Here is a 21,231-nt window from a genome sequence, read left to right as displayed (position 1 = left end):
TCAAGCCGACTCCGAACGGCAGATATTTTTATGAGGAGCTTTTTCATGGCATAAATACACTCGGAAGTTTGCCATTGCCTGCCGAGGGGCGGCCGCTATTAGAAAAATGTTTTTTTTAATTTTGCTTTCACCGAGATTCGAACCAACGACCTCTCTGTGAATTCCGAATGGTAATCACGCACCAACCCATTCGGCTACGGCGGCCGCTTTTTAGACTTAGTATTAGTAAAAAGAGAGCTATAGCTGATCTCCGGGAGCTCCTCTCAAAAGAGACGTTTTGCGGTGGCTACTATATCTCTGAACTGGATCCTCTGAAATTAAAAAACCAAACAGATTTCGTTAAAGTAATGTTAAATCTGGTAATTAATCGAAGGAATAAGCAAAATTTGGCCAAAATTTCTGTCTTAAATTGTTTATAAAAAAAATATTTATCGGTGAGAAAAAATCTTCGATTAATTACTAAAAAATATTTAGTTTAGCCGTTTTCGAGTAATGTTGGTCACCGACTTTGAAAAGACCATTTTGAGAATAACGCGTTTAAAGTTCAAGGTCAAGCACTCTGAAACGCCTTTTCAAATTTGCGTGTAACTTTGGAAATATTCACCGAAACGATATAAAATTTTCTGTGTGTATTCTTAAATATATGTACATTAAGAAAAAGTATAAAAAATCGATATTTTGAAATTTCTACCTGTATATAACCCCTTAAAAAACTAAAGCAACTAAAATACAAAATAACGCGCTTAGCATCACATGATTTTATTTTGTTCACAATAATTTGTTCCATTTCATCATCGCGGTCAAATGAAGAACATTCCATTAGCAATGGTATTATTGTAGCATCACACAGCTTTCTTCATATTTAATCTGAAATATTCTTACTGACATTCTCCATTTTAATAACCATTTTTATTAAAATTTAGAACTTCGACTCCATTCGCTAATTTTGATGCGCATTTATTTTCTCTTTGTGATCAGTAAAAACAAGTAAAAATTTATACAGTAAAAACTTGCAACTTGCCCTCAAATTGAAATGTCATTTTGCTCCTTCACTTTCCCCTACGTTGCAAGTTGTTTGGATACGCGAACACCAAAACTTGATCCTTTGTACCAATTGCCGCTAATTACAAGAGGCCAATAGGTCATGGAGAGATGAAGACACATGCATACCAGCTAGCCTACTATGGCCGCAAATAAAAAAAAAAAACAAAGGAATTGCTTAGAGAGGATATCTCAAAAGTCGTGACTTGTCTAACTGGGCATTGGCTGTTTGGCAGGCATTCCTTAAGATCTCGAGTTTTCTCCCATGAATATTGTAGAAGTTATACGAGATGAGGAAGAGGTCGAAACAGTTGAGCACTTCCTTTGCAATTGTCTAGCCTTAGCTATGGTAAAATCAGAGCAGGTTGTTTAGGTAAACACTTTTTCAATACTCTTTCGGAACTGTGTGGCTCATAAGAGCCCCAAAATGGTTCCACGAAGGACAAAAAAATGAGGTTCCCGTTTCGCACAGTGGTACCACAGGAGATCTGTAAGGTCTAAGTAAATTGGTCGTGCAGATCGACTACCACCATAACCTAAGCTAACCTTTTAATAGTTCCGAAATACATAGGGAAATTTGACATTGCCTGCCGTAAGAAGACCTTGAAAGGGAGAAAAATAACTGTTTCTTATATTTTGTGGTCAGAATAGGGTTCAGATGTCGCGTACTATTGTCAGTATATCACTTAGCTACCGGTATGGCCATGACAGCCTTGATTCAATGGGGCGAAAAATGGGGAGAAATTCGTTGGGAATGAATTAGCCTTCCTAAATGATTCTCCAAAATAAACTTATGTCGAGATTGAGATTTGTTTTATGTTGTCACAACAATAATGCTAACTACTCGTATAATATTTATATTCCCTTGCGGTGATTCATCGCAAGTCCTTGGAGATTCATCTAAAACCAATCGGGCAAGAGAAATTAGTTTTATTAATAGGTAATCTTGTGTCTGATCGAAGCTTTTTTTTCAAAATTAACAATATGGCGGCTTCGGGAAATATTTTTCAGATTTTCGAGAAAAAACCCGACAAATAATAGTTAAAATAAATCAAAATTTTTGAAAAACAACCTTCGATTAGACACGAGTTTTTCATGTTTTTCAAAAGCAGTATAAATTTTATTCCATATTTATATCAAACATCAAGCAGTTTTTAAGCTACAGTGATCACCAGTTTAAAAAAACAAGGTTTCGAGAAAAACGCATTTCAAGTTTTGCTACCTGTTCTCGAACGCTCCGGAGCGCCTTCTGTTAATTGTTGAATAACTCGGAAAAGTATTTGTCGGATTCACTTCAAATTTTCACACAATATTTTTGAGATATTATACTTTAAGAAAATTCAAAAAAAAAATCCAATCCAATGGATTAGAGGAGAAAACAGGATCTTTGGCTTGGGTTATAGGAGTCAGTTGAGATGTGGACTGAAAAACTAATTTGAAAGCAAAATACTACTACAATAGAAACAAAAAATATTAACTTAACAGTGGTTATTATTTTTGATATAAAACTAGCTTTTAAAGAAAATGCCATTTTTGAGTTTTTGTTTATTTCATTATCGACTTTATTGTACTCAATTATATCATTATTATAAGTTCATAATATACAAATTTGTAATTTACAAAAAATTAAGATTAAAGCATAAATTCATGTGCATCGAATTTTCTCGGATAAACATACAAACATACAAACTGGTACGTTTAGCAGCGGTAGCACAAATTAAATCGTTGTAAAAACTAAATTTTGGTTTTTTTTTGGGGGGGGTAGAACAAAGTGAGGCTTAGAAACAGATTTTGAGATTTAAGCGAATTTTAGGTTTTTTTTTTGTTTTTTCTTTGAAAACAAACATTGACATTTTGGAAAACCGATTGAATAGATTGAAAGCCCAATTGTTGTTGCTGTTTTTTTTTTCATAGTGCTACAACAGAGAAATTATCAATAATAATAAACAAATTAAATTTAAAAAATTTATAAGCTGTTTTTTTAGTTTGGCATACCACAACGGACTAAGTGACATTGCTAGCTCTATGTGCGATGCGGCTGCCAAATCTTGGCATATCACATCGGACTGATAAAAAACAAGCCGGCTCCAATTGTACTTTAGACAAGTGTGGAAACAAATTATTTGGATGCTTAATTTACTCAAATTAGATTGGAATTTACGCAGTTAAATTGATTAGGGGCTTTCAGATTTTTTGTTTTTGCAAAAAAAAAGTAGTTTTTAAAAATGTTCTAATTCTTTAAAATATTTTTGTTTTTTTAGCATTAAATTAAATTTTATGTTGATACAGAATGTCTAGCAGCTTAATAAGCACTTTATGTACAGGGTGCGTAGAAGGAACAAAATTGAATCAATTTTTAAAGTGATTTTAGAACACACAAAATATTTACAAAGGATTAAATTGCCTTGAAATAGCGCCTGGAAGCGTAATTCGGAAAAACATATAAAGCATTTGAAAAGGAAAAAAAAAACCGCTTAGGTCGACTTTTTATCCGCACTTTGTAGTTTTTCAGCAATTTAACTATTTCTAAATCACGCCATTTTTCACTTAAATGTAATAGTTACCACTCGAATTGCTATATTTAGCGGTTAAGTGTATGAGTGTGTGTGTGTGTGTTTTTTTAACCAATTCATATATATTTGCTTGTTCGTTTTTTTTTTCTTATGCTGCATGTGCATTGCTCACAACTGTGACAATTTATTTTCGGGTTTCTACATAAGTATTTTCCAAGTCTATATGTATTACATCTTTCATTTGTTCTTTACATGTAGTATCAAAAATTCTACAATACTTTTATGAAATTCAGTTTATACAAAAAAAAAAAAAAACAAAAACAAGAAATTATAATGCACATAAAAGTTAAACAAATTTTAAATAGCGATTTTTTTTATTTTATATAATTTTACAGCCTCACAATTTGTGGTGAAGTTTTACTCGCAGACTGACAATAGCATCGTATAAAGTCAACGGCGGCAGCGTCAACGCATTTTTTTTTAATTATTTGTTTCACGTCTTACGGTTGCGATTATTTTGGTATATGGTAGTTTATTGTTGGTGTTACGATTTGGAGACGTTCGCAATTGTGCTTGCAAAATTGCGCGTAAAATATACGCAAAACTTTCTCCTTTTTCTTTCATAAAAGCAACAAAAAGTTTTGCTAATATTTTTGCGATGCAGCTGAGGTGGCATTTTTTGTGTTTTGTTGTTTTTCTTCTTTGAAATGAAAAGGAAATATTTTTCTGCTAAAAAAAGTTTTTATTGTAACTTTTACTTTGGAAAGAGAAAACTTAACCTGTTAAGTGATTATGTCGTATATATGCGTCAATTTCAAAAGTTCATTTTTAGTTAATGTCGTATATGTGCGTCATGCTGAAAAAAAAATTGCATTTGCTATAAAATTTAAAGTTAAGCAAAAAACGAAAATTTCCCTGTTATTTTGACATTATAAAGTAAGCATGAACACTGAATTTCCTGATAATCGTTATCATAATCGTTCAGCCAATGCGCACAGTGAATCCAATATTTGGCTGATAACCGGTTTGTCGGTTTGTCGGTATGTCGTAAATACACGTCTTTGCTTGAAATTAATTCAGCACAGTAAGAAAAACGAGCTTTCTAAGAAAAACTAATCGCTTAACAGGTTAAATAGCTTTTGGAAAAAATAGTCCAAAATATCAATTTGTTGGCTAGCAATGATTTTAAAGGAAAATAAAAATATATCTAGGCCAGTTGGTTGTAAAGTGGAAATTCATTTGCGTAGCAACCGAGAAGGAAAGCAACAACAAAAAAATGCGTAATAGGCGCACACCTTGCATTTTTGAATCACTATTGCCAAAGCAGTGTTGTTGTTGCATTACTAAAGTAATAATAATGGCGCATATATACACTTGAATAGTTCACGCTTAAGTGCAAATGGCTGGAAATCACAACATTTGTACTTAAGTAATAGTGAATTACCCCTCTGTATGCTATTACCCCACTTCTGCTAAGCTTGCGATCGCTGCTTCAACAATCGTATTTAATTAACCTCTTCAACCTAAGCAAGTACAGTGTCATATTTTGGTTTTTCCTCAAACACTTTTTAATTGTTATTTGCCACCTTTGCTGCCGTTGTTAAAATTTTAAGCAAGCACACTTTCTCTCCATCTCTCTTACGCTCCTTTACACCGCAACACCAACCGTGTTTCCAACTATCAATTATTTTTATTTTATGTTTCTCTATACATAACTTTATATCCTTTAAATTCTTTCACAAAACAGTCAGCCTCATCACCATTTTCATTACTACATACACACGCACGCTTGCACTCGACCCATTCAATTTTACTAAAACAAAAAAAGCAAGACAAATCGGCTTAAGATGTTACTCTTGAATTAGCCGCCTGTAGTAGCACATCTTTACTTGCACCGACGGTCTTGATCTGTGAATTTTTGTTTTGGTTTATCACCTCCGTCTTCGCATCATATCATTTTATCTTTTGGGTTCCCCTGGGTCGCTGCTGTTGGTGGTGGTGGTGCAGGTATTTGTGCAGTGATATCGTTTTTTGGGAGTATCTTCTCCTTTTGCTTTTCAGCGGCTTCCAAGAGTGGATTCTTCTCGTTGCATGCCTGAAAGTAAATGCAGTGTCAATGAGTGCCAAAGAAACAAATAAATAAAACTAATATTTAGCAACACTAATTCATTCTGCATTGCACAGACCTTAGGTAGGTCTGGTGTCTGCCAATATGACACACTTAGACCTGTCGCAGGTCCACTGTGATACCACTGGAACTTTTTCCTTACACTATGTGAGTCCTTTTAAACCATCCTGTGGCTTTTATAAATGAGCTGAACTTCGTTAGTTCCCTGTTAAAAATGCACTACCAAGCGTGTGAAGTCCTCTTCTAGCTAATCCTTCACACTCATAAATGAGTTGTCCAATAGTTTCCTCCGCTTCTGTATTACAGCAGCTTCTACAATAATCGTAGAATGAAGCTCCCAGCCTTTTAGCATGGTTACCTATTAGACAATGACCGGTTAAACACCTATAAAAGTTCTTGTATTTTCTCTGTTGAGTTTTAGCAGGTATTTTGAGCGGCCACTGTTGAGTTTTGGGCCATGCCAATTTGCTTAATTTGCATATTGTTACGTATTGCCATTTTGTATTTGCCATTTTAATGGTTTCTCTGTCTGTTAGTAATCTAGAAGTGGCTATGGGCATGGGTATCAACGCTTTTTCCCTATTGAATAGTTTAGGATTATAGGATCTTGAAACGGTTAGCGCTGCTTTCTACCTATACCAAGGCTTTTGAAACTCCATTGCCTTTAAGATTCTATTTTCCCCATAGATATCTACGACAAATCCACGGCAGTCGTTTTTACGTAACCGGAATGACCCGGATTTATCTCGGGCCATGGACTGTCACTTCAGCAACATTCCCCGCATATGCATGGGAAATGTTTATGCTGCTACAACAACAACAACAACAAATCCCGGTATAATTGCAACTGTATGCATGCATGCAATTAGACCGTATGCATGCCTACTCTGGAAAATTCTCAGATAATACATACGAAATGAGATTACACTGCTCCACAATTCTGTTTTTAAAATAATTTTTCCAAAAGAATCCGAAAAAAATAAGAATGGCGTTAAGGACATTTACGCAGAGCCAGTGGTGGTATAAATGCCTCAAAACTAAGCAATAGCTTCGGCAGTTAGCTATAAAAGAGATGGGTTAAGGACTCGTCCGTTGCAGCACAACCAAGCACTATCATTTCCACGACAGTCGATTCTACGTAACCGGAACGACTTAGATTTATATCCGGCCAAGGACTGTCACTTCAGCAACATTCCCGCATATGTACGAGGAATGTTTATGTTGCTACAACAACAACAACAACTATCTACTCTGACGGTTAAGTTCTAAAAAAAATTTCTAGAGTCCAATAACACTTTTTCCAAAGTAATAATTGAATGTAGAGCTATTATAAATGGCTACGTGATTCACTACGGTCGTTGCCTGGATCCCTGGACACAGAGACGTATCTTAAATCAGTCAACTCTGTCCAGTCTAGTAGTTGTTTGAATTATTTGACTCTGTTCAGGAAAATAAATCTTTTCACTGTAAAGAACAATTTACAATAGCAACGTAAAGTATTTGGAAACGAAATTTGTTTCTCCTATACATTTTAGGAATTCGTAATACAGTAACCCTACATATTCTTAAAAAAAAATATATGTGTACAAAATATTCTATATTCATTAATTCTTGTTTCTTTGTAAACTAAACTTTTACCTCCATTTTTAAGACGTTCTTTTGGCTGTCTCGACTTAAGTCCGTTGCATTATCCTTCAGTTCGGGCGCCATATCCTTCAATTCATCTGACGCCTTTGATGCTTCCACCTGCTTTTGTTGATCTTTAATTTGTTTTTCTGCCAATTTTATGCTCTTCGCTATGGCTTTCTCCATACGTTCCTCAGCTTCTATGATATTCTCTTTATCGAGCAGCGTGACCAATTCTTCAATTTGTTTGTCTGACAAGTTGACATTTTCGCGGCTAATCGCTTCCACGACCTGTAAGAAAATTATATAATTTAAATTGTGTATGCACATATATTTCCCTGCAGCCGCGTGGCGTGCCCACCTTCAACACTTCATCCACAGTTATCATGCCATCTTTGTCGGCGTCGATTTTGCTCAACACTTTTTCGATTTGCTTCAAGCGCGTCTCATCCGAAGTCTTTTGCAACTGTGAATGGGAAAATGTAAATCAAAAATAGTACGAATAGATCCGCGAGCAGTGTTTTTATTCACATACCTTCTTTATCGTGTCCATCAACTCGGCGACGCGCACAATATCCTCATCCTGTGTAGGGTCTTGATTTTGCAGCGGCGTCTGCTCAACTTCTTTTGCATGCTTTTGCTGGCCTTCGCGTTTCTTCTCTAAATCCAATAGCACCTTGTCCAAGTGTCCAATCATGCTATTCACCTTCTTGAATAGCAGTTTCGCCGCGCGACTCTCGTGCAATGGCTCCTTGACGACATTGCGCACCTCACGCAGTTCCTCAACATCTTCTTTGTAATCCTCAAGCTCCTCTTTGAGGTCTTTGAGTGTCTCCTTCTCAACCATCATTTTCTTATCTGTGGATAGTGATTTCAAAGCGTCGGACAGCAATTCGACGTCCTTTGACGTTATGTTATTGCTAGCTTCAGCCTGTTTTCGTTGCTCGTTAGACATCATATTGGCGCGTACAAAAGGTGTTTGGCTAAGCAACTCTTCGGTTTCTTGCGCCTTCTCCTCTTCCAACTTGGCCTTTGCTGCTTCGCGTTCTTCCTCGCGCTCTTCTTTAATCTTTCGTTCCTCTTCTTTAAGCACTTCAATCTTCGTCTTATTATCAATTTTACCTTCGCTTTCGCCAATCTTTTCTTTCGTCTTTGTCGCAACTGCTTCGGGCAATACACGCATCGTTTCCACGAGTTTGTGCGTTGTCGCGGTTTCGTCGGAGATGAGTAATGCACGCGACAATAGCAGTAGGGTCGGTGGCACCTTTTCGTTGAGCGACAAGTCAATCCATTCTTGCAGCTGTGAACGCAGCTTGTCTGATGTCAGTCCATAGGCGCGCATACCACGCGCTTTACACGCCTGCTGCAATTCAAAGAGATCCAGCGCTTCGACACCTTCGCGAGCGATTGCACGATCGTCGGCGGCGAGTGAACGCAATTTGAGACGCAATTGGAAACGCAGCAAGTTGGTGGTGCCCATGGTGTTTAGCTCTAGCACACGACACAGCGCCGCCAATTGCTCACGTGACAACGAATCTAATGTGATTTCGTCTTCGAAACGTTTAGCGAACTTAATGATCTCCTCAATTGGTACATGCTCTTTGGTATCTTTTATCTTCTCGAAGAACTCAGCGAACTGCTTAGCCTCTTCACTCTTGTGTTCCTTCTTATGCTGTACAGCCATTTCGTCGAGTGTTTGTTGCAAAAATTTCGCCATTTCAAGACGCACTTGCAGCGATTGCTTCAGCTTATCCTCGTGCTCCTTGGCCGTTTGGAACGTAGAAGGCAACATACCAGGGAAGAAACGAATAAAGAACGGCAATAGTAGTTCCATGAATGGAACGATTATGAAAACCGAAAACGGTATGAGTCGGAATAGATCGGAGGTGGTGCGTAAAAGTAGTTTATTCTCACGACGGGTAAGTGTCTTACCATTAAGTACACGCCATATAAGCCTACGTGAAATATTTATATCAATAAATAGTAGCCGAAATCCATGATAGTAGTGCACTAATTCCTCCCAGATGCGTGTACCCAATGACTTTTTGACTTCGACGGCTTTCTGTGGCTCTGTGGCCACTGCCTTGGCAGGCTCCACCGGCTCGCGGACAGTTTTTGTGGAGGCCGGTGCACTTGCCTCCTTTATAATCTCCTCCACTTTTTCTTTCTGCTTCTCTTTCATTGTTTTGACTGTCACCTCAACTTTCGAAGAGGCATTTTCATCTAGGCGCCGTGTTAAATGGAACTTTCGTGAGGTGCTGCCGATGCCCTGATTGTGATGATGCGAATTACTGATTTCATACCAGCGGGAGAGTAACACTGACTGCGTTCCAATCTGTGTACCGGCACAATTGCCAGCCATCCAAAAACTTGGATTAGTTGAGCCACCGATGTGTCTTCGCAAGGCAAAGCGGGTCAGATATTGCGGCGTGGAGTCTGTAAGTGAAATGTAGTAAAGTATTAAACATTTTTGAAATTTCAATTTAACAAAATAAATTGTGGGACTATATTCTACCAATGCCGGCGCTAACATATGTCCAACGCTCTGAAAGAATAGGAATATATGATAGTTCATACGTACGTATTATACGTTTTCAGCAATAGGTGAGATTGAACCGAACAAATTATTCGTTCTCTAATTTGTATGTAAAAAAAAAAAAGATTTAATATTGTTTGAATTACTATTAAGAGCCTTATTCTGCAAGACGAATCAAGTACACCTTTCGTCTCAACTGATACCGATTATTACTTGGTACAATGCAAATGAAAACAGTTGATCGTCAATTGTCAACAGCTGATTGGCCGAAACAAAGATGGATGTACAAAAGGGGTCAGACAAGTTACAGAATTATGTCGTTTTCGAATCAGGTTGGACAAGCAGCAGTATTTAATATGAAGGAGATGCTTTAAAATCGAGTTGAGGTTCAAAAAATTATACGATCTACCAAACTCAACTTGATCAGAAAACGCAAGAGAAGGGAAACCATTATTTTTCAGGGCACCTGGATAAAAACGCTACCTTCAATGTCCCGCTACGAAACGGCACTAAGGGTGTTATATCACGATGTACAGAATACAGAGATGTGGCCAACATCAGACCGTAAACCGCCTCGTCATGGGGGTTGTGACGGCGGTTTATTTACGAAAAAACTGAGATTGTGTTAGTGATATACGAACATTAGCACAGTTTCTGCTTATATCGCGTCGTTGCAATCTGAACAACGACTGATTGACAGAGCGTAAGAATACGTGTGAAATAAGCGAGTATAATTCTGCTGCCGAATCCACAATGATGGGCAGTCGAAGTTAGTCGCACAACTTTGCTTCAGATGGTCAAACCTGGTAATCTTTTATTTCCGGGTGCTATATGGTCCATTATTTCTATAGCGTGAGAACTGAGACAGGCACCAATTGAAGATCTTTAAAGCGATATTTACAAGATAGGTGAAAGTTTACCATAAATAGTTCTGTTTCTTTGTTTGTTATTTCACTCAGGGCGCATTCGAGATTTAAATGTTTCCAGAAAGTCTGGCAATACTTGTTGGACAAGGAAGCCAGCTCGTTTAGAACTCTCTCACATTCAATACAAACCTTTGAGTTGGTACCATTTGATTGTAGAGATTTCATGGTAGATTGATTGTCTGAGTAAATGATAACACGACGTTTAACATTGTCAGAGGTTATGAGCCAAAGAATGTATGTAGTTGTTGTAGCAGTTTACTAAACTTTATCAGTGTGGCGCTGTCACCGATCGTCTTCGTCTAACTCATCTAACAGTTGGGCTGTTTCGATAGATCGGGTTCAGTGGTAGAGGCGTGTTCGGTGAGTAAGTTTGACAGGACATGTAAATAGCTGGTTCGTGTCGTACGATGTACCTTCGCATGCTGAACATATGTATATTGAGTATGCCAGGGCCGGTTCTGGATAAGTAGATGTTTAACGTACTACAATATCCTGAACGTAATTGGGCCAAAGTTACTCGGGTGTCGCGGAGCAGCAGAAGTTCTTCGTTTGCAATAGGTGGTGGTTAGACTCTAATAACGGCATTATAGGGTCTTGAGATTAGGAAGGTGGTAATGGTCTCCCGATGAATATTGTTTATTGTCTATCTGTATACTGTCCGATCCAGTAGTTATAGTTATATTTTGTCCTGGATCTCGTCAATGAGAAGCGTCTCATGCTCTAGCAAATGTCTGCAGGAGTGATACCTTCGGTAGCACCCTAACAGAAGTTGCTTACTGAGCATTGGGCTCCTGTGTTCCTTAACTGATCCCATGGCAGCCACTTCTAAGTTACCGAAATTACTCGAGTTTTTCCCGACCAAGGGCTGCCGCCCCAGTAAAGTACCCCTACTAGTGCACCGTACCTCCAAAGATTGGTCTTCTATATTGCAGTCAATTTAGCCTGAAACACGATGTAAGGATCAGGTAAAGGAAGACTTAGACAATTTAGTGAAAGATAGTTGGAGTGAATACCAAGGTAGGTACCCTGTTGTTTAGACCAGAGCTCTTTGTATAAATAGTCGTGGACCTTAAATCTAATTACAGGGCGCCTTTCCATTCCTTCCTCTCTGGGATTCTTGCGGAAAATTGTAATAAAGAAACGAAGTATAAAAAATGTAGGTTTCTCGAAATGGGAGTAGGATTTTTACGTGTCCAGCTCTAAGATCTCTCCAAAAGCTCGTTTCTAAGCTCGTTAACTAGCCTCAGGGTTGCCGAACTGTAGACCGGCTTCAATAACGCCGCAATCAGCAAATCTATGGCAGGCGCAGTCTATTTGAAGCTAAAAAACGAGGAGCAACGGAAATTAAGATCACATCATTCAATTTCAATTGAAAGGCAATATACAAAAAAATATATTAAAAAAAAAACTAAAACAACAGGTGATAACAATTTGAAAGTGGTGAGGAAATGTTTTGTTCAATTAGCCTTATAGCCATATGCATATGCGACTTCTAATTCATATGATTATAATATTTTTCCCATATTTACCATTTCACTCAATTATCAGCAATTAGCACCCCTTGCTTCTGTTTTGTTGTTATCAGAACGTGAAGTGAACACAAGTTCAAATGAATACCTAATTTACTATTGGAAATGTATTGTGAATAAGAATAAGAAGGTATAGCTTATAGATACATACAGTGAGTCACAAAATTAGCCTGACAATAACTCTTTTTATTTGAGGATTTTTTTTTTCTTATGAGGAGCAACTCACAATTCAGTAATTCTAAACCAGTAGTTCTCAAACTTTTTTCTCACGTAACAAAGCGAGATTACCTTAGAAACAACTTTTCAGTGCTCTGGTTCTAAAACGGAGTTTATAAACTTGTGTAAATACTCTTTAATGTTTATTTTTATTATTTCAATTCTACATTTTATATTTTTCTTAAGGCATTGAAGCTTTTGCTAACAAACGAAAATTTGATTTTGATACATGTGGATTGCTACCAAACGCTTAAAAAAATAGTGGCAATCCTAATCCGCAAGTCATCCGGAAACAAAAAAGATAAAATGCAAGATTAAGCCTTCTGAGCTCGCTGCGATGTCATCGCATATGTATATTAAAAAAAAATTAAGGGAAATTAGTTGTTTGTAAAGAGGAAAAGTAAGCGAAAGCTATAGAAACTGCCAAACACAAGAAATTATACTCACTTTCTGTAGCAAAAAAAAAAATACATTTGGAGGTATTTTCATAATTCGTGCTTTCACAATTAAACATGCGACACTTCGTTTTCATTAGTTTGGTTCTTTAAAAATCACAAACCCTAAAATTGCCAAATTACAAACAAGTAATTTTTCTTCCTTTTTTTGTTGACTGATGACGTCAGCCGGCTGTCAAAATCGCGAAAAATAAATTTGTAGTTTACGGAAGGTGGCACCTTTAGATTCGAACAGAAAATCTAACTTACCAAACTATGTGAAAACGCCTTCGGAGCTCAAAAGGAAATAAGAACGAAACGTAGAATTCTTCCAAACTGGAATAATGACATATTGTTTTTGAAAATAGGATGTCGAATAACCAAGTTATAATAAAAACAAAACTACCAAGTTATAATAAACTAACCCACCGAGGTTTTAGAAGAATCAAAATAAGGGCGGGTAGATGTTGAAATGGAATAAAATGGTATTTGCTGTGTGGCACGTAGCGCCGTCCTGCTGGAACCACATGTCGTGTAGGTCCATATGGTTCAATATGGGCCATAAGAAATTGGAAGGGCCACCACGTCTACCGAAAAATGGAACATTTGCGTTAATGAACACTCATTTTGATAATAAAGTTTTATCATTTAAACGTGCTTTTCAATCGTGTAACTTGCCATGATGATTTGGCATAAACAACTGAATAATAAACAAAAGATTTGACAGATGTCACCAAAACAAAATGGCTGCCACAGGGCGCCAAAATCGACCCGCGCCAATTGAAAACCCCTATATAATGCCTTCAAATACTATATATAAGGGGACCCGGTGGTCTAGAAATCTCAAAAAAATGATTTTATTTTTGCAATATTTCGAAAGTATAGTATCTTTAGAATATATTGCGAAATTTTCATGCGGAAATTCCCATTATAGCTTCTACAGCCCATTAACTAGATAGAGAGCGGTCCGGGCGCTCCTGTACCTCAAATTTTAAACACATTTGTCTCGAAACGACTTTTTTTGGTTGGTTAACAACGTCAGCGCCATTTTTAAAATGTTTCAAATAAAAAAAAAATGTTTTTCACTTTTGTATGTAAAAATGTAAATACCGTTTTTCATATTTTTATTGTAAAAAAATCCAGAAAATACCCAAAATTTTCGAGCACTAGACCACCGGGACCCCTTAAATCATTTTGTGACTCTAGTCTGTAGGGTTTTGTAATCATAGACTTAATATAACAAATGAAAAAAATAAAGTGAAATGAAATCCTCTCAAAATAAACTTTAAATACAGGGGTGGACTTTTGCTACTTTTTTCCTATGGCGATCGACCCCGTCTAGTACAGGCATCCATTCAACAATTTTTGGTAGAATTTTTTTCTCAAAATGCTTTCATACTGTTTGGACGGTTCTCCTTGTTTTTCAACTCATTCAACTTAAAAAAAATATCCCTTGGAAATGTAAAATGTTTTCCCTTAAAGTGACTCTTCAATAATAATAATTTCATACATTGATTTGAGTGAGTTTCAAAAGAAATCAAACACTGAGCTCTGTTATTAAAATGACGCTCGATTCAATAAATTCTGTGTCATATTTTTCTTATTATTAAATTTTTCTTCACACCCATCTGTACTAAATTCTAGCGCTGAAGTAGAAGCTTGCGAAATATGATTTTATTTTACGTCGAACTGCGACTGTGTGACAAAACACAGCACAGGGTGATTGCTCACTATATAAAATGTAAAAATTGTGCGAATATACTATAGATTTTTCATCAAATTCAGCCACCGTAGTACGCGTCCCACTGTTTGAGAAACGGTGCGAAAAGATTCGAACTTACTGAATCATAATTTCAATACTTGAGCATCTGGGAATTTGATGAGTGTCATTGCCAATAGCATAGAAAATTGGTGGTTTGATTGCTCGCGAACGATAATACTATACTTGCCCTAACCACTAATTTCATCCAAAACATTCAACTTCTTAACCAGAATTTTTCCGAGCTGACACAAGCCATGCAGGTGAAGTTAAAACCAACCGTCCTCAAAGTCAACGCCAGAAAAACGAAAGCGCTGCATCTCAATGACACCATATCGAAACCACTGATAGTGGGTGCACAACAGTTCGAAACTGTTGACAAATTCCGCTACCTTGGCTGCATGGTCACCGCGGATGGCTGTTCTGAGGTGGATGTCGAATATAGAATTAACAAAGCTAAATCATCGTTCGGCGTCCTCACTCCATTGTGGCAAAACAAGAGTATCCGCCTTTACACCAAGCTACGCAGCTACAAGTCGAACGTCAAATTCGTTCTATTATATGGTTGCTCCACCTGGAAAGAAACTGCGAATATCACGAAGCGACTGCATTCAGATTTTGCGAATTTTCTGGCTCCAGGCAATAATCAACGCCAAGTTTTTTTTTTTTTTTGCATTTTTTTTTTATTTGGTTTTTTAAATGAAGAACCTTTCAAGAATATTCTGTGAAAATTTTAGATGAATCGGAGCAAAACTTACAAATATACGGCCATGTAAATGTTGCTACCTACCTGGCTCAACCGCGCGCCATTTGTACTTTAAAGCGTTTTTCCCACAACTTACGTTTTCAAAGTCGGTGCCCCTCATAACTTTGAAACTACTGCACCGATCCGTTTGAAATTTTGAACACTTTTTCTGTAGATGTTTTACAAGGTAACGCCGAAGAGTTTTTTTCGAATTTGTTGATACTTTTGTTTTTACGGTAACTTTAACGTGTTCCCAAAAATCGAAAAATTTTTAATTTCAAAAAACTCTCTTGGCGTTACCCGGAGAAAACGATTATCTAACGAAATAACTTTGGTTTTTTGATTTCAGATGATTTAACACCGAGTTATGAGGGGCACCGCAAAACTACTTTTTTTTGAGATGCGTCCGAATAATTTCTGCCATTGCCGTATTTTTAAATATTTTTGGATGAAAATTTCACAAAATATACTTCAAATGCTATAGTTTTATGTAGTAAAAGATTTGACGAATAAATTTTAACTGTGTCATCAAAAAAAAAATCATAAAAATGTGCCTTTTTTTTCCATGAATTAACGTTTTTTTTTTACCTTTCAATAAAAACAAGCGACTATAACAGCAAACATTTATATGCTTTGAATTGTTTCAGCAATTAAAAAAAAAATTTTTAAAAAAAGTTTGCATATATCACTATTTGATTAGAAATCGAAAAAGGAATCAATGCTTTAGCGACTTACTGTATGTGATAAACAATAATAATGGCATGCACACAGCACAGGCACATGGCATTGCGAAGTATTCACATATCAAAAATATATGTATGTATGTACATATGCATGTATGTAGTTATGCACATACATATATTGCATGTACGACTATATAAGCACTTAATAGTTCATTACAGGTAGCGCTTCAGCGCTTTTGCATGCATTTCAAATACATAGAATTAAATAGTCTTTTGTACGAGTATATGTGTGTGTGTACATATACTCGTATCTACATATGTATAGTGAATATGAGGGCTTATAAAACGGTTGATTGAATTACATTTATTTAGTATAACAACAAGACCGATAAACAGGTTTTTTTAAAAAAGCATCCGAGTGTGCGATTATCATTTCAGATCGCTTACAAGTTACAGAATACTGAGAAGTGTGTAGGGACATGTGAAATTTAGAACTGAAATACTAATATCGATTTATTATCTCACCAATAAAATGAACTTTACTGACCGCGCTAATAAACTAACTTTAACACGTTCACGCCGGCGCGTACCACCGGTGGCTCGCACAAGATTGCGTCTTTAGGCAGCGCGTACCACCAATGTTACTTTATTAAACGGTACCTATGAGATGAGATGCCATAAACGACTACCCTTATGAAAAAATTTCGTTTTATGACCTGCAATCGCTTCCGATAGAGCGAAAAGACTTAAACATTGCCGTCTGTGGGCGAAGACCATGAATAACAGCGCCGTGAACGTGTTAAAGGGTGGTGTTAACTCTCTGACAAATATAATTTTTTCTAGTTCCAATACTTGCCACAATGCTGGCTTAAAAAAAAACTAAAAACATCGAAATGAGTAAAATTGCCGTTATCGGATCGATCCAAACCCCCCCAAGTATTCGACCAAGCATCAATGCATCCCCAAAACTCGACTGTGAAGGCACCCCGTACAACACTAACCACCTTTTCACATGCCCAATCAAACTCACTCATCTAACACCCCTCTTCCTCTGGTTCAAGTTCAACCTGTCGAATCAGCAAGTTTCCTGGACCTACCGTTAGATGAGCTAGACGAAGACGACCGGTGATTTACACTGGCATGGCAGCATCATCACCCTTCCTTATTCCGATGATGCTGCCTTGAGGAAGCAGTTACCGTAATCATCCATAGTCCTCGTTGTAGAGCGGTGTTAACCGACTTTATGTGGCCCCTTGCTGTTGAGCTCGGGTGAGCTGACGCTAGATGCCATACAAACGATGCAAAGCTCTAAGTAGTGAAAGAAAAATGTAACGACACTATCATCTCACGACAAGCGCTTATCAATTGGCCGCTGTCATCATACTCGCTAATGATGCGCGACTATTTTCCCTGCGGTTATGTTAAGTCATAGACTAACGAGCCAAACCCCTTGAATGAGCTTGAGCCCACGACGAGCGTTCTCACGACAGTCGGTTCTTACGTAAACGGAACGACACAGATTTATATTCTGTCACTTCAGCAGCATTCGTCGTATATGCATGAGGAATGTTTATGCTGCTGCTGCTGCAACAACAACAACAAGCTCGAGACCAATAATGAGGCCTTAAGCAACTGGTACAACAAGAACAAAAACAGCTCAAGGCTAATGAATAACGCCGAAATATTTAAATTTCTTTTCCTATCGTTTTTATCTGGTCTTCCTATACCACCCTAATGTGAGTGAATCATTAATATGGGATTCCAAATATCAAAAATTTCAAAGGGATTAGGAAAAATTTTAATTTTTAGGTATTCTAACCCCTTTTTTTATAGTCGAGTGTACAAAGTTTCGCTAAGATCGGGAAAAAGAATCTTTGAGCAAAAAAATCGGAAGTAAGGTTGGCTGTGTGGTCGCCCTGACGCCTATGACATTCTTTTCAATTTGAGGATACAAAAAATCCGGTAACATGGCGCTGATATGCTCGCCATTGACTGTAATGACTGTTTTTACCTTTTATTGCAAAAAAAAAAAAAAAAACAAAAATAAAAATTAAAAAAAAAATAATTATAAAAATAAAAGAAATTATAAAAATTAAAAAAAAAAAAAACTTAAAAAACAAAAACTAAAAATTAAAAAAAAAAAAAATAGTAAAAAAACAATAATAAGAATTAAAAAAAAAAAATAATTCTAAAAATAAAAAATTAAAAAAAATTATAAAAATTAAAAACAAAAAATAATAATAATAAAAATTTAAAAAAGTAATGATAAAAATTAAAAAAAAAAAAATTTAAAAAATTCAATAAAACAAAAAAAAGTAAAACAGAATGGTACAATGATGCCACCTGATCAAAATCTGTAACAAAAATACATCTGCTGGCTCCTCGATAATGGTGTGTGGATATTCCGGACATCAAAAGCGTCATTTCTATTTTATCGCATAGCCACCGAGGCGAAAATAGGCTTTTTTCAAACGAAAAGAAACACATTTTTTAAATACCTAACCATAAACTAATTTATTTTAGCTGCCAAAGTCCAAAACATCGATAGTTCAAAATCCAAACAGCTGAAGGGCCACTCTTTATGAAGTGAAATTTCATATATAATATGTAGTTTAGGAAAAAAATTCGAGCAATAAGTAAATCCTGGCGCTATAAGGGCAACTCTTTATATAAGTAGTGAAATTTCATGTAGTTTAGAAAAAAGTTCGAGCAATAAGTAAAATCTACGCAAGCCTCGTTCAGCAAGTAAAAAATGCCTCTAATAAGCCTTGAAGAGATCTTTACCTATCAGTAAAAGTTCCGTTAAAATAAGTTCAGTGCTTTGGATATTTTTACGTACAACCAGACAGAAAAGAGTAGTAAAAGTGCTTTTTAAATTTTCTTTGCATGTGTATAAGGGCTTAATGAGCTTAAAAACGGTTTATTTTAAAATCGCAGGCAGGCACATCAATGTATGGTGGCCATCCAGCAGATTTTTTTTTTTTAATAAACAAATCTCAAAAGAAATCAATAAACAAATCCCATGAAATTATAAGAGAGTATTATGCAATTCTGAACTAAACATTTTTCCCTTATATCATTTCGTAGACTTTTGGGAAAATGACGTTTTCGCTAGTCTGCGAACGTCAAAAGTGAAATTGCATAAGTGAAAAGAAATTAAGAGTGTGCCAAATTTAGCATTTGCCAACCAAGTGCAAGCATTTATAAAAATTAAATACTTAGAATGAGTAATATTCAAGTGCATGTGTATGCATGCTTGTCTGCAGATGATAATGAAACGATTTCGACATACATTTCTAAATTACAGTATTTGCCACTTGTATTGATGCCAACACATAGATAAATATTTAAAATCATGATAGTAAGAACGCGAGTGTAGCACACAGGTGTATTTATCACGTTTCATTGAACCCTGTATACTCATATATACATACAGTGATGGACAAAAGTCTACATACACCCCCTACTTCCGTTGGCTTCAAAGTTCTAAAAGTTTATTGGAAAATGTATTGATACAGTTTTACTTCAAACCTTTATCTAATAACAATTAACTGAAAAAATACATTGTTTAAAATAAAACAACAAAGTTATGGGGGAAAAACGCGAAGAAAAGTGTTGATAAAAGCCTCCATACAGAACGAAGTTCCAGGACATTTTTGAAACCGATTTTTCCAGGTTTCCATAATTGCCGTGAAAACTGAAATTGAAACATCAAATCATAGGAAAACGTTTTCGCCCTTCGGCAGGAAACACTAAAGCTTCGAATACACTTTCCCATGAAAAAGCTTGTCATAAGAATCATTAGCCACTCGGAGTTAGCGAAAATATCTAACATAGGTCTCTCTAATTACTGAACAACATCAAGATATACACCACAAAATGGAGAATACTCCACGATTTCCATGATTTCACACACGATGACACCACATTCGCGACGGCATTGGGTCTATAAACAGCACAAATTTTGTTTAGCCGGCTGCGCCTTGGTTTTAGTAGGACTAAGTACTAAAGAATTGATTGAAATTATCAATGCGAATTTATTAGGTGAAAGCACTTGAGCAAGCACATTTCCCTGTACTTTCTGTTCGTTTAAGTTATTCTCAACGTCAAAATTTTCATGACAATGTAAATAAACAAACAGCAAAAGCAGCAACAAACAAGCAGGTCACTTTGACAATCAAGACACAAAATCGCGAAACCAGTTGCTGTCGTGCCATCACCTTGAATGAAATCGCTTTGTGTTCACCTTTATTTTTAACAAACAAAAAACTGTTAATGAACTTGTTTTGAAAAGTAATGTTAATATCGCGGCCGTCGTAGCCGAATAGATTGGAGCGTGACTACCATTCAGAATTCAGAGAGAATAGGTTCAAATCTCGGCGAAAGACCAAAATGAAAAAAAAGTTTTTTTCTAATAGCGGTCGGCCCTCGGCAGGCAATGGCAAACCTCTGAGTGTATTTCCGCCATGAAAAAGCTCCTCATAAGAAATATCTGCCCTTCGGAGTCGGCTTAATTTACTCTCCTTGAATCAATTTTCGAAGCATTTTTGCCACTCAGAAGTGGATACCTCCAATACAAGCTGTTTAAAGGCTTCAACAGCTTCTTCAGACCTTAAAAAAAGTTGACCTTGCAATTTATTTTTAATGCTCGGGAAAAAAATGAAATCATTAGGTAAAGCGGAGGGCCCGTTAATTCGTGCTTAAAAATTCTCTTACGGAAGCCGATACGTAAGAGCTCGGATTATCTTGTTGAAGGATTACGCGTATTTTCGGCGCCCGGTTTCCTTATTTCTCGGGAAATTTCTGGCTTTGTCGTACTTCTTTCGCAAAAACTTGTGTTGCCTTTCTTTCATGCAATATTGAATGTATGCTGGTGCCTTTAACATCCAAGGATGCCTCTATCTCGTAATATGTCACTTGACGGCCTTGCATTATCAACTGACGCACAGCATCGATTATTTCTGGCACAACAACCGTTTTTGCACGGTCTTAACAAAATGTATACTGGAAGTATCGACGTTGGAACTCGTTGTATCAGAGTTTCCCAGTGTCTAAGCGTGGTGATTCGGCGCCAAAGTTGAAGTAATTTGATAGA

The 21,231-nt window shown here is 36.6% G+C and overlaps 1 protein-coding gene across 4 annotated transcripts in view; it reads right to left on the bottom strand.

Annotated features, from left to right (window-relative positions):
• Positions 1-2,816: 2,816 nt before the first annotated feature.
• Positions 2,817-21,231, bottom strand: part of LOC129246377 (mitochondrial proton/calcium exchanger protein) — a 32,699-nt gene continuing 14,284 nt past the window's right edge. For all 4 annotated transcript variants that reach the window (XM_054885146.1, XM_054885147.1, XM_054885145.1 and 1 more), the window contains exons 3-6: positions 7,844-9,744; positions 7,670-7,774; positions 7,321-7,599; positions 2,817-5,649 (exon numbers count right to left, since the gene is read on the bottom strand). In XM_054885146.1, the coding sequence (XP_054741121.1) occupies positions 5,503-5,649; positions 7,321-7,599; positions 7,670-7,774; positions 7,844-9,744 (2,432 nt within the window). In that variant the 3' untranslated portion in view covers positions 2,817-5,502. The remainder of the gene's footprint in view (positions 5,650-7,320; positions 7,600-7,669; positions 7,775-7,843; positions 9,745-21,231) is intronic.

The sequence above is a fragment of the Anastrepha obliqua genome, chromosome 4 (assembly GCF_027943255.1).
Source record: "Anastrepha obliqua isolate idAnaObli1 chromosome 4, idAnaObli1_1.0, whole genome shotgun sequence".
Taxonomy (NCBI): domain Eukaryota; kingdom Metazoa; phylum Arthropoda; class Insecta; order Diptera; family Tephritidae; genus Anastrepha; species Anastrepha obliqua.
The sequence above is the reverse complement of the archived record's forward strand: the minus strand, read 5'-3'. Positions and strand labels throughout refer to the sequence as shown.